At 46.0% G+C, this 14,602-nt stretch overlaps 1 protein-coding gene across 1 annotated transcript in view; it reads left to right on the plus strand.

Annotated features, from left to right (window-relative positions):
• Nucleotides 1–14,602, plus strand: part of LOC126091913 (medium-chain acyl-CoA ligase ACSF2, mitochondrial-like) — a 229,812-nt gene that overhangs the window by 55,923 nt on the left and 159,287 nt on the right. The window contains exon 2 of the mRNA XM_049907229.1: nucleotides 11,950–12,124. Within this exon, the coding sequence (XP_049763186.1) occupies nucleotides 11,950–12,124 (175 nt within the window). The remainder of the gene's footprint in view (nucleotides 1–11,949; nucleotides 12,125–14,602) is intronic.

The raw sequence follows: 14,602 nt of genomic DNA on the forward strand, positions 1-14,602 counted from the left end.
ACCTACAAACCATCGCAAGTGCATCTAAAGAGATTCTCAATCTTATACTGATGTCACATGACTATGTAAAATAAGAACTGAGTCAACCTCTCGGAAATTGTATAGTGTCCCAGAAATAGTTAACGCTCGCTTTCTTGATATCTCAGCTTTTATGCACGGAAATTCATGCCCTAACAGAAAAATAGCTCAGAATAACCTTGAATGCATACTTCCTCGCGGTCCTAACGTGGCATCCCTTTCATCACGTCACCCTTCGTTTTCAACATACGCAAATGTTCTTACCACTATGTAGAGACTCCTATATCCCAGCACAAAGGCTGTCCTGTGAATGAATCGAGCACTATGATTGGCTCTTATCGAATTTACTCTCCGAATGACTGATGCAGCCGGTGTGGAAGCACTATCCGCCTTTTCTTTCTTTCTGCAGACGAGACTTTAAGTGAAAAAAAAACTGTTTTACACAGATCGCCATACTGTATGGACAATTAAACCCTGCAAAGTGCCCCTACATATCGTCAAATACGAAAGACTCTTACTCAGTTACACTGCTCTCCCATTGAGGGCAGGAGCTTGAATATTAGAGCGTGGAAAACTGATCTCCAGCCCAGCAGTATATCACCGTGTACCATGTCAATGTAGTAAACACACATTTCCTATCCTGCGCCACACAAAATCATCCCTTTTACATCATTCATACATATACCGCAAAGACAGACAGCACTGTATATACCCTCACAGCACTAGATATTTCCATGCAAGGTTGGCGGTCATTCACCCCGACGGGTGACCAGAGCACCCTCAGTGGATCAAAGTTACTCTCAGAACTGTTCTACAAATTCGGGCTCGTTTCCCCTCGGCAGAAACGCATTACTATTTCTGGTCCAAACCTGCTCGCTTTTCTACACCCATCTCCAGACTCGGGGATTACAAGAAAACATGTATTTTCGCATGGTTTGCCATAATATTATACAAATTTCACGGTACTTCTCGATATCAAGCTCACAGCAGCATCCTACTGATCCTTCGCACAACATAATTCCCAAGATATAGACTGGAAATTACTTCTCTACAAACCCCAAACTTTAGCGAGGTGGAGCATGCTCTAGACCACTGAGAAACTAGAAACTCGTCCCGTCTGCGAAGACCTTTACATGCGAACTCGAAACCAATAAAAGAAAATGATATTCGCACTTGCGAATACTGATGTCGATGATGTAACAGATTCAAAATCGTTCCTATAATTTACAAATTCAACTAAGGTGTTTATCATGTCTAGAGAACCGCCAAACGTGTCTTTCACCTGCTAGATGCTCACACCAAAATCTATGTTCCCTCAACTAAATAAAGGTGCGATATGTGCTGAAGCAATCAACCGAACAACCTACGTGGGAGGGAATAACGGTCCAGTGCAAACACACCTCCATATTCAGTCTTCTCAAATTTCCATGCGATCGCGATAGCTGCCCAACATACATAAAGTATTAGTTCACTAGTCTGCCGTCTAGAGGACTATGTAGTTAACTCAGCTAAATTCCTGCATTCCAGCAGACTTTTGCATTCGGATAGCTCCTACGTTAACGGGAAACATGAATCATCCCCGCACCTGTGCATCAAGCACGCACAGGTGGAATCATCATCCTAAGAAAATGGTCACATATATATTTTCCCCTGTACTTACAACTAAATGTTACGACTGCAGTCTCAGTGGACGACATTCGACAGTGAGCGAAGTATTGGAAATACACTCTGTTGACGGCTGTGGCTCTGGAAATAGAAATACCAGTAACATTCTTATGACTTGACATGCTCTCCCCTTTGCTATCACATTACTCAATGTCAATCCCATACCTTACTTATGAATGGACAGATTCATTTCTTTTGCACATGCCGGAACACAAACACAAACACATACTTTATAAGCCTGTTGCTCAAGGTGGACCGATCACGCACCCCCTACTACTAAGTATAATAATTCATCAATAACTGATCGCTGGTGATACGAAATAATACTGACCGTAAATCAACGCCGAGTGTTACACGTCGCCTATGGTACACCCTCATAATAAAATTACCTAATTTTGAAAGTGATTCAGCTAAGGAGTATGGTATGAAACCGGTATTTGTAACCCCCTCACGCCACTGTGTCTAGATATTTTTCCAGTATTTGTAACACATTCTGTCTCGATGCAGTGTCAGAGGGTTGCCGATATATCCACTGGGCGATAGGCAATGGTTGATTGAGAAGGATCACGAACAGTAGATAGTGTGATGATTGAGGTCTTCAGAAATGTACATTAGCTTTACAGATCTCTAGTGCTACGCTAGCCGCTAGAAATGCCATCTGAGATTTGGAATCAAGTCCCCCCCATTCAAGCACATACCTGCGGTGGATCTTATGGAGAAGTCTTTTAATGATTACAGTCACTATTGAATCATATTTCTGGCACTTTCTCTAACCTATCTGCTACAGTAAAATTCCCGCCTCATTTTAGGTAGCCCCTCAGACTCTGCGCTACCATCCCTGAAGCTTTGTGCACATTATCATTCCAATGTAAGTCGGTACTGAGTAGGGGTCTGAGGAAACTATATCTACCACCTCCTGCAGCCCATGTAGAAACAGGCGAAGCTGAGTTACTGCAAAAGAAATGTGTTTTGACCGTTCGAGAGAAACGAAGCCTGCTCCTCCAATACAAGGTAGTATAAAAGACAGTACGGGAACTGGGGGAAAGATGTGGATTTTGCTACTGCATTGTGGTGCTTATCCAAGCTACAAGCCGGAACTATAGATCCATGCCCCTAAGGGCCCATTCACGTCTATCACCTCAACATTCTATCATCGTTATTCTATTCCATCTACCAGAGAAAAATTACGAAATATATAAGCTTCACTAACTTCATCCTATAGAGAACTCGATAAGATTTTTACCGCATCTCTCTCCTCACATATATCGAAAACAAATACTGCATGCATGTCGGCATCGGAAATGGAAAAAAGAACACATTGACACCGGTGTGTCAGACCCACCATACTTGCTCCGGACACTGCGAGAAGGCTGTACAAGCAATGATCACACGCACGGCACAGCGGACACACCAGGAACCGCGGTGTTGGCCGTCGAATGGCGCTAGCTGCGCAGCATTTGTGCACCGCCGCCGTCAGTGTCAGCCAGTTTGCCGTGGCATACGGAGCTCCATCGCAGTCTTTAACACTGGTAGCATGCCGCGACAGCGTGGACGTGAACCGTATGTGCAGTTGACGGACTTTGAGCGAGGGCGTATAGTGGGCATGCGGGAGGCCGGGTGGACGTACCGCCGAATTGCTCAACACGTGGGGCGTGAGGTCTCCACAGTACATCGATGTTGTCGCCAGTGGTCGGCGGAAGGTGCACGTGCCCGTCGACCTGGGACCGGACCGCAGCGACGCACGGATGCACGCCAAGACCGTAGGATCCTACGCAGTGCCGTAGGGGACCGCACCGCCACTTCCCAGCAAATTAGGGACACTGTTGCTCCTGGGGTATCGGCGAGGACCATTCGCAACCGTCTCCATGAAGCTGGGCTACGGTCCCGCACACCGTTAGGCCGTCTTCCGCTCACGCCCCAACATCGTGCAGCCCGCCTCCAGTGGTGTCGCGACAGGCGTGAATGGAGGGACGAATGGAGACGTGTCGTCTTCAGCGATGAGAGTCGCTTCTGCCATGGTGCCAATGATGGTCGTATGCGTGTTTGGCGCCGTGCAGGTGAGCGCCACAATCAGGACTGCATACGACCGAGGCACACAGAGCCAACACCCGGCATCATGGTGTGGGGAGCGATCTCCTACACTGGCCGTACACCACTGGTGATCGTCGAGGGGACACTGAATAGTGCACGGTACATCCAAACCGTCATCGAACCCATTGTTCTACCATTCCTAGACCGGCAAGGGAACTTGCTGTTCCAACAGGACAATGCACGTCCGCATGTATCCCGTGCCACCCAACGTGCTCTAGAAGGTGTAAGTCAACTACCCTGGCCAGCAAGATCTCCGGATCTGTCCCCCATTGAGCATGTTTGGGACTGGATGAAGCGTCGTCTCACGCGGTCTGCACGTCCAGCACGAACGCTGGTCCAACTGAGGCGCCAGGTGGAAATAGCATGGCAAGCCGTTCCACAGGACTACATCCAGCATCTCTACGATCGTCTCCATGGGAGAATAGCAGCCTGCATTGCTGCGAAAGGTGGATATACACTGTACTAGTGCCGACATTGTGCATGCTCTGTTGCCTGTGTCTATGTGCCTGTGGTTCTGTCAGTGTGATCATGTGATGTATCTGACCCCAGGAATGTGTCAATAAAGTTTCCCCTTCCTGGGACAATGAATTCACGGTGTTCTTATTTCAATTTCCAGGAGTGTATTAAAGATACAGGTATTGATCCACTGCACAGACCAGTTTAAAGTTTCGTCACCTGTCCTGTAGGAGCATGACCGTATCCCACAGATCATACTATAAGCTGCAAGAGAGGCTCCCTGTGACCCTGTGTCATTGTTTGAAACATTGTTTATATTTCTACTGTCACACGCTTTGTACACTGCCACGACTTGAAGGTCTGTGTCAGGTTCTAAACTGACGTTAACATGTTCTGATCCATTGCCTCTCGCAGAAAACTAGATGTTGCAGAGTGTAAATGATCTTGTTACTCCAGCTACAATAACATGCCACACACACTGGATGATTTTAAATAAAAGACAGTTACAACATAAGGAAACTGGAAGAGTTTGGCGGCCTTGCAGAGTTTCTGCTCTGCTGTCCAGAAGTGATTGACGACCTCTACATTTAAACTCATCTGTCAGAGTGACGGAATACCTGATGGCTCTGCGTTCCGTTTCGACTGATTCCTCACATTGCAGTCATGTACACTGTCGCTGTTTCGGTGCTATTCATCTCCAGAAAGTGTTGTCCCTCCACCAAAACTCTTTCTCCAACTCAAACAAGCGATGTCAGTCAGTCATTACGTGGTAACCAACAGCGAACCAGTGGACAGATGGTGTGGAAAAGACACCATCAATGTACTCTAATCATAAGCATCAAAGTTGATAGTGCGAACAATTTTAGCAGTTTTACAGTAATTTCAACACCGAGCAATGCTGCGACAGTATGTTTCCCAATTTCAGTGTCGTAGCTAAACCGCCCCCCTCTCTACTTTGCGAGTATCAGTGCGAATGTAGATAGATGACTGTGCGGTATGACCATTCATTGTTAATTGTTGAACACATAAATCATCAAAGTATACCAGACAGTGCTCTACATATTTCTAACACCTCGAGCATAGTGCTTAATTTACGATCTATCTCTATGCTGATGGGGGTCACAGAACATTCTCACAGTCTTAGGGTAAAATTAGATACCTAAAGACTCCTCACACTGTCATTGACCAACCTGCACAGCAGCACCTTTACTGACTTAATCTGCAACCAACCAGAAGCAGACCGCTACACTCCACGTCTCGTGACTGAATGGAGCTAGTCGAGTCCTCACCCATACAAGTACACAAGATTTCTCCAGATGCATCCATGTCGAGGAGGTTAGCACCCTTTATCGGTATATAGTAACAGATTTGAAAGTGTTGTGATGTAATAGCAGACGGCTAAGAAGAACAAGAAACGGGTGATTTTTTATGCATGATGGAGCTTCGGACGGATGGAGTTTGAAGCATTTTACGTAAATCAACTATGCTATCAACTCTAAAGTATTGTTCTAGAGTCAAGGGTCAGTACCTGGAAGGTTTTGGTAAGAGAGAACATAAACACATGCACTTCTAAGGCTACAATGTTCCGCACTTAAAATAGGCTATAATGTTAGATGAGTTGAGTTTCCGACCTATCAGCCATGTGGAATGCATCGCTGTTAATATTCCAATGTAAAAATAAATTTCAAGTGCATGATATACATCCTTCTTCCCGGTTTCTCTACGATAAACTATGTTATTGAACTGTAAAACGAAACTACTTCCATAAGACATTTGCTCTGTGTGACACAAGCACAATATAGCTTTCTGGAGATGTATAGTGTCAACTGTTCACATCCGATCATGGTTCAGAAATTATATGATGCCTGCATCAGCCCTATATAAAATAATCGATTGTAACGGGGGATGCCTCTTACAATGAAACAGATAAACGCATAGCAGCAGCATCAGACATGTGAAAATTAAAATTCATTCTGCCACTAACTCTGTAAACATCACATCTGCCATGCAAATGTATACACGGGGTTTGTAGTACCTCACAAGCACCTATCGCTAACTTAGTTATGAAGCTGAAGTCTCGATTTTACACCCAAGATGCGACGGGGGGAATGGAGTACATCACATAAATCAAAGTTCGTTTAGAGGAGTGTGTATCGTTTCATTACACATGAGATGGAAGTCCTCTGTTGACCGACAGATTTATGGTTAACAATCACAAGTAGATAGTGCTTTAAATCACATACAGAACACGCAGCTGTATATGAGTTGAATGCAGGCTATGTCAAGTGACTGATGCATCCTGTCAGAACAGTGGAAAAATTGACCTGCAGTAACTTCTCTCTCTCTAGAATGCATCATCAGTCTACCATTAATTAGTACCTCGTTACAGCTCCATCTCACTCGATCACCCAGTCCACTCTCTGTTATCCTTTAATGCAGATGCATGTAAGTTTAGAAATGAATCGTTCTCTGTCATCGCAAAAAGCATCAAATACAGTAGTCAACTCGCGTGTATCACTGGTACCTCAATAGACATACAGTATAATACTGCCTCAACAGACAAAAAATTGACTGCCTCCCTGATTCCCACCACTTCCATGTCGACGTTTTCTCAGATTCCTTTTGCTTCCACATACTTGTCCCCTTGTGCAAATGGCAGCACTGAACACACACACGTGCAGTCCAGAGGATGACTTGGCACTTATTTAGATAGACATGTGATGTCAGTATAACAGTCGAAGAACTTTCATATGCCATCAGCAGCGGCATGAGGGTAATGGCTCGCGCTGGCTTGCATCCGGCAGTGGCTTGTGCCTTTGGTGCGTCTGCACTCTGTAAATAGATATTGCTCCCGTCCGGTTGCGTCAGCAACTGTGTCTAGGTGATCATTTATTTCCAGAGGAATTTCTCAGGTGTCAAGTATGAAAGGGATGTCGCCACCTCATGCTAGCGGACAATTGTGGGTGGTTTGACAGCTGACAGCTGCGTCACTTGGCGGGGACTGCCAGTAGCCTCCTGTGTGGTCAAGTGGACAAGGGGTGGCCGGCTGTGCTTGCACACGTTGATTGCGTGACTGTTGCATTATTTTGCTAGCATGTCTGTAGGCTGTGCTATGCATTATTTGGACAGTTTATGAGTTGATTTCGTGTCTGCACATCAGTGTACTGCATTATTCAGGAGAAGTTTACATATCTGTACTGAAATTATTTCGGTAATTTAGGAGTTGATTGCACATCTGCAGAGCGTTATTTAGGAGTAGTTTATAGGTCTGTGGGCTGTTTGGTGTGACTCCAAGCACATCAGAGCGTGTGTTTTGTATCAGTGAGATAAATATACTATCTTTCAAAATCCATCCCTAAGTAAATTGTTCCAAAATAAATAAAGTACACACCTTCCTCTCTCCAGCAGCCCAGCACTGGCTGAGTCATGTTCCCCTTCAGACAGTCATCTTAGGTTATGACACAGGAGGGATGACAGCACCCTCTGGTGACAGTATTGTATACTAGGTCCATACCTCATGGCAACCATACTGTTTGCCGCCATTTCCCCACGGAACTGACGACATTGCTCTCTGGTGGCAGTGCTGTGTATTAGGTCCAGACCTCATGATGAACACACTGTTTCCCGCCAAAATCCATTTTTGATAATGGTACTTGCATCATCAGCTGATGTCAGAGCCGCCATCTTAGATTACGTCACGGATTGGGTGACAGCACCCTCTGGTGGTGGTCCTGTGTACTAGGTCAGTTGGACTCCAGACCCTATGGTCAGCACACTGTTTCCTGCCATTTCCCTCCCCACCCTAGACCGCCATCATGGATTACATCACAGAATGGATGACAGTGACCTCTGGTGGCAGTACTGTGTACTAGGTCAGTGGGTCTCAAGACTCCATGGCGACTACACTAAATGGTGGTAGTGCCTCTAATTCTTTAACTAAATAGTGCATGCAAAATAAAGACTTATGTCCAGCACAGGTCGAGTCCTCTTCCTGCCATTTCCTAGGACGAGGTGGCAGTTAGGTGACTCAGGATAGTGGAGGTAGCCCAACTGTCCTTTCTTTCCCACCATATTCTTACATTAGTAGATATAGCCCCACCAAAATTCAAAATTCCTTCAAATCCGTAGGAAGAGGTGGCGGTCGGATGACTTACGTTAGTGGATGTACTCAAATTGACCTATCTTCCCCTTATTTTTCTTAGGTTAGTAGAGATAGCCCAAGTGAGCTATCTTCCTGCCATTTTTCTTAGGTTAGTAGATGTGTGTTGCATTGTCCTCATGGAATTTGAACTTACCGCCATTTTCTGGGGGAGGGGAGGGAGTCAGGGTTGTGGAGGTAGCCCAATTGACCTTTCTTCCCGCCAAAATTCAAACTTCACTTTAATGACAGTGAATTGGCTATGAACCACTTATTAATGTCCGTAAAAATTTGATTAAGTGCCCTTTCTAAATTTATATTTGATTTGCTATTTATTGCAATCTTCCTATCATCTGCAAATAATACAAACTTGGCATCTGGACAAACTTGGCATCAGGGGTCTTACTGTCGTGTAACAAATCCGTCACAGGCCGTGCATTGTGAACAGGTGCTCGATCGTGTTGAAAGATGCAATCGCCATCCCTGAATTGCTCTTCAACAGTGGGAAGCAAGAAGGTGCTTAAAATATCATTGTAGGCCTGTGCTGTGATAGTACCACGCAAAACAACAGAGGGTGCAAGCCCCCTCCGTGAAAAACACGACCACAACATAACACCACTGCCTCCGAATTTTACTGTTGGCACTACACACGCTGGCAGATGACGTTCACTGTGTATTCGCCATACCCACACCCTGCCATCGGATCGCCACATTGTGTACCGTGATTCGTCACTCCACACAACGTTTTTCCACTATTCAGTCGTCCAAAGTTTAGGCTCCTTACACCAAGCGAGGCGTCGTTTGGCACTTACCAGCGTTTTGTGTGGCTTATGAGCAGCTGATTGACCGTGAAATCCAAGTTTTCTCACCTCCCACCGAACTGTCATAGTACTTGCAGCGGATCCTGGTGCAGTACGGAATTCCTGTGTGATGATCTGGATAGATGCCTGCCTGTTACACATAACGACCCTCTTCCACTGTCGGCGGTCTTTGTCATTCAACAGACCAGGTCGGCCTGTACGCTTTTGTACTGTATGCGTCCCTTCACGTTTCCACTTCACTATCACATTGAAAACAGTGGACCTAGGGATGTTTAGGAGTGCGGAAATCTCTCATACAGACATACGACGCAAGTGACACCCAATCACCTGACCACGTTCAAAGTCCGTGAGTTCTGCGGAGTGCTCATTCTGCCCTCTCACGAGGTCTAATGGCTACTGAGGGCGCTGATGTGGAGTACCTGGCAATAGGTGGCAGCACAATGCATCTAATGTGAAAAACGTATGCTTTTGGGGTGTCCGGATACTTCTGATCACATAGTGTAGGTGACTGCATCATCTCAAAAAGTCTGAGCTTACTGTTAATATTGACTGCAAGGTCATTAATTTACAACATTAACGTCAAGGGTCCCAACACTCTGTCCATTGACACACTCTGTGAAAGACTCTCCAGTCAAGATAACAGGCTGCGTCCTTTTAAGACAACGACCGTAGCAAGGCTCACCACACTCCGGGACGCAGGTGTGATTGCAAGAGGTCATTAACGACGGAAGAAACACTGAATAATTAATGATCAGTTGCATAATGGGGTAGGCATTCTTAATAACCGACTCGCTGGTGGACTTATTATCGGATTTCAATTTTATTTCGAGGTCCCGTAAACATTAAATGCAGATTAACCCCTTATTGGACATTCAGCAAGAAAAAGGATCGTAACAGACAAGTTATTGACATATTGAGGAGTAGTCTTCCTGAATATGATTTCGGATATGATCATTTTGTACAAGTTGACGGCAAACGTTACTCTCAGATAAAAATTGGCTCAGATTTTCTATCTCGGGGGCCACAGGAATACAAAGACGAACATGTTACGATGGTTGGAGCCCTCGTCACACGCCATCATCATGATGTTTCGTTGCATGGTTCGCGCGCTGACACTTGTTGATGGGCCAGCAACGAAATCTGCAGTAATTTGCGCAAGGTTTGCACGTCTGTCATGTTGAACGATTCTCTTCAGTCGTCGTTAGTTCCGTTCCTGCAGAATCTTTTTCTCAGCGAAGTCGGAGATTTGATGTTTTACGAATTCCTGATATTCACGGTACACTCGCGAAATGGTCGCACGGGGAAATGCCCACTTCATCGCTACCTCTGAGAATCTGTGTCCCATCACTCGTGCGGCGACTATCGCACCACGTTCAAACTCACTTAAATCTTGATAAGCTGCTGTTGTAGCAGCAGTAACCGACCTAACAACTACGCCTAAAACTTGTTGTCTTATATAGGCTTGCCGACTGCAGAGCCGTATTCTGCCTGTTTACATATCTCTCTATTCGAATACTGTTGTGTACATAGTTCCACGTAGTCAGCGCGTACACAACTTTCCCACTAGAGCGCGCCCTGCTAAGCACGACAGCGCAGGCGCAGCACTCGTCCGTCTCCGCACTACAAGATGGCGCTGTCTTAGAGACGGACCGAATTCTCCTCGCGGATCACACTCGCGCAGTGATACCTGAACGTGCGAGGTATTATAACGAGTCTACAGACCTCCGATTAATCAGTCTGCATTAGTCTGCAGTCAAGTTTCAGTCTGCGCCTAATAAGATTATCATATTCCTGTACATAGCCATGAAGAGAAATGTATAGACACTTTTTCAAGTATCAGAGATATGTGAGAATAAGATTAACTTACCAAGACAACTTCAGATTGTCAATTGTAAACAGCATCCAGAATCAAGTTACGTAATATCTATGATTTTTATTATTTTAATAAATGTGTGTGAAAATTAATCAAGTTCTGTTTAAAGTTGGTCACCGTCAATCTGCTACTCTAAGCGTGCAAGTGGCATTTCTATCGTCTGACCTAACGGCAGAAGATAAGCACGCCACGATAAGACCACGAGACATGTTGCTGACACTCGCCTACTTCGTTAGAGCGACAAGTCAAATAATCTGATGGTGTGTGTACCGAATGTCTTACAGTACGCACACCATAGTTACACTTACAAATTACACATTTTTGCTTCATAGTATGCCTTCCTCGTTTTGTAAAGAACCATTTATCTGAATATTTTTCTTAGAATGAACACTGCCTCTTTGGTATTTTGAGTTCACCTGAAGCATTCAAACACCTTAATAACATATTAACTGCGATCCAATTTGGGGAAACAGAGACCCATGTTACTGCAAATCTTAAACCGAAGTGAGATAAGAGATACTGATAGTGATCCTCGATCTGGCATCGCGCATTTGAACCATAGTGGTTAAAGCAGCGCCCATACTTTTAAATGAGTTCATCCGTTTTAAAAACGTCAGGTAGCAAATAAAATGAGTGCGACATGCGTCACATTTAATGGAACACGTTGTGTAGGGGACACGTGGTAATCCAAAGCGTTCACGTGGCGATGACTCTTACTCAGTTACATGTAAATATCACACTGCAGATTACACACATTTCTTGATATCAGCCTCTCAAACATGCTGTAAGCATTATTTTTTCCCAGCGAATCCGTAGTCCTCAAGGCTTATTGTCTTAATATATTGAAGAAGTGAGATCTCTACAGTACCGGTGCGGCTCTGTTGCAGATGCAGCCAGCAGGCGTGGCGGCCCAGCTACTGGCACCAGCCGGGCGCGCAGCCGCTGCTGGCGCTGACCATGGGCCGGCTGGTGGAGCAGGCGGCGCGCCGCTACGGCGAGCGGGAGGCCGTCGTCTCCCACCAGCAGGGCGCCAGGCTCTCGTTCCGGCAGGTCCACCAGGAGGTGAGCGCCGGCTGTGCAGTTCCGCTACCGTCTCGGTCGGCAGACGGTTGTCTGACACAAATCGTACGGAGACCACCAGAGTCATGTATCTAACACACACTGATGAGCCAAAACGCGATGAACACCTGCTGAACAGCGTGTTGGTCCACCTTTGAAACGCAATTCAGTAGCGTTTTTACTTGGTAGGGATTAGAAACGACCGTCTAATGGTGTGGGGCTTGTGCAGTTGGAGTGATATGGGACCCCTGATACGTCTAGATACGACTCTGACAGTTGAAACGTACGTAAGCATCCTGTCTGATCACCTGCATCCATTCATGTCCATCGTGCATTCGGAGGGACTTGGGCAGACACAAGTACACTACTGGCCACTAAAATTGCTACACCACGAAGATGACGTGCTACAGACGCCAAATTTAACCGACAGCAAGAAGAAACTGTGATATGCAAATGATTAGCTTTTCAGAGCATTCACACAAGGTTGGCGCCGGTGGCGACACCTACAACGTGCTGACGTGAGGAAAGTTTCCGACCGCTTTCTCATACACAGACAGCAGTTGACCGGCGTTGCCTGGTGAAACGTTGTTGTGATGCCCCGTCTACGGAGCAGAAATGTGTACCATCACGTTTCCGACTTTGATAAAGGTCGGATTGTAGCCTATCGCAATCGCGGTTTATCGTATCGCGACATTGCTGCTCGCGTTGATCGAGATCCAATGTCTGTTAGCAGAATATGGAATCGGTGGGTTCAGCAGGGTAATACGGAACGCCGTGCTGGATCCCAATGGCCACGAATCACTAGCAGTCGAGATGACAGGCATCCGCATGGCTGTAAAAGATCGTGCAGCCACGTCTCGATCCCTGAGTCAACAGATGGGCACGTTTTCAAGACAACAACCATCTGCACGAACAGTTCGACGACGTTTGCAGCAGCATGGACTATCAGCTCGGAGACCATGGCTGCGGTTACCCCTGACGTCGCATCACAGACTGGAGCGCCGGCGATGGTGTACATAACGACGCACCTGGGTGCACATATGGCAAAACGTCATTTTTCCGGATGAATCCAGGCTCTGTTTAAAGCGTCATGATTGTCGCATCCGTGTTTGGCGACATCGCAGTGAACGCAAATTGAAAGCGTGTATTCGTCATCACCATACTGGCGTATCGCCCGGCGTGATGGTATGGGGTGCCATTGGTTACACGTCTCGGTCACCTGTAGTTCGCATTGACGGCATTTTGAACAGTGGACGTTACATTTCAGATGTGTTATGACCCGTGGCTCTACCCTTCATTCGATCCCTGCGAAACCCTACATTTCAGCAGGATAATGCACGACCGCATGTTGCAGGTCCTGTACGGGCCTTTCTGGATACAGAAAACGTTCGACTGCTGCCCTGGCCAGCACATTCTCCACCTCTCTCACCAACTGAAAACGTCTGGTCAATGGTGGCCGAGCAATTGGCTTGTCACAATACCCCATTCACTACTCTTGATGAACTGTGGTATCGTGTCGAAGCTGCATGGGCAGCTGTACCTGTACACGCCATCCAAGCTCTGTTTGACTCAATGTCCAGGCCTATCAAGGCCGTTGTTACGGCCAGAGATGGTTGTTCTGGGTACTGCTTTCTCAGGATCTAAGCACCCAAATTGCGTGAAAATGTAATCACATGTCAGTTCTAGTATAATATATTTGTCCAATGAATACCCGTTTATCACATCCATTTCTTCTTCGTGTAGCAATTTTAATGGTCAGTAGTGTTGTACAGAGACCCCCAGAGTCAGCTATTTACCCATGTATCTCACACACACTGATGAGCCAAAACATAATAAACACCTGCTGAACAGCGTGATAGTCTACCTTTGAAACGCAGTACAGTAGCTTTTTCACGTGGTAGGGATTAGAAACGACCTTGGTAGGTTTCCAGAGGTGTATGGCAACAGATATCTACACAAAAGACACGCAGCTCCCGTAGATTATGGGCTGGTGTTTGTGGTCGAGGAGTTGGCGCCTGATAGTGTCTCAGACGTAATCCATGAGGATGAGATCAAGGGGATTTTTTGGCTAAGCCCTCAGTGTGAGTTCACTCATCCACGAAAGAAGTGGTCTGTTCGCCAGATTCTTGATTATTGTTCATCTATCTGAGATCCCTATCAGGTAGGACTGATAGATGAGATAGATAAAATCCATCAAAGAGCGGCGCGTTTCGTCACAGGATCGTTTAGCTGACGAGAGTGTGTTACAAGGATGCTGAACGAAATCCACTGGCAGACGTTACAAGAGAGACGTTGTGCATCAGGGAGAGCTTTACTATTGAAATTCCGGGACAGCACTTTTCAGGAGTAGTCGGACAACATATTACTTCCGACCACATACATCTCCTGTATTGACCGTAAGCAGAAAATTCGAGAAATTAGAGCCAATATGGAGGCTTACCGACAATCACTCTCCTCATGCACTATTCGCGAGTGGAACAG

Source organism: Schistocerca cancellata, chromosome 7, assembly GCF_023864275.1.
Source record: "Schistocerca cancellata isolate TAMUIC-IGC-003103 chromosome 7, iqSchCanc2.1, whole genome shotgun sequence".
Lineage (NCBI taxonomy): Eukaryota > Metazoa > Arthropoda > Insecta > Orthoptera > Acrididae > Schistocerca > Schistocerca cancellata.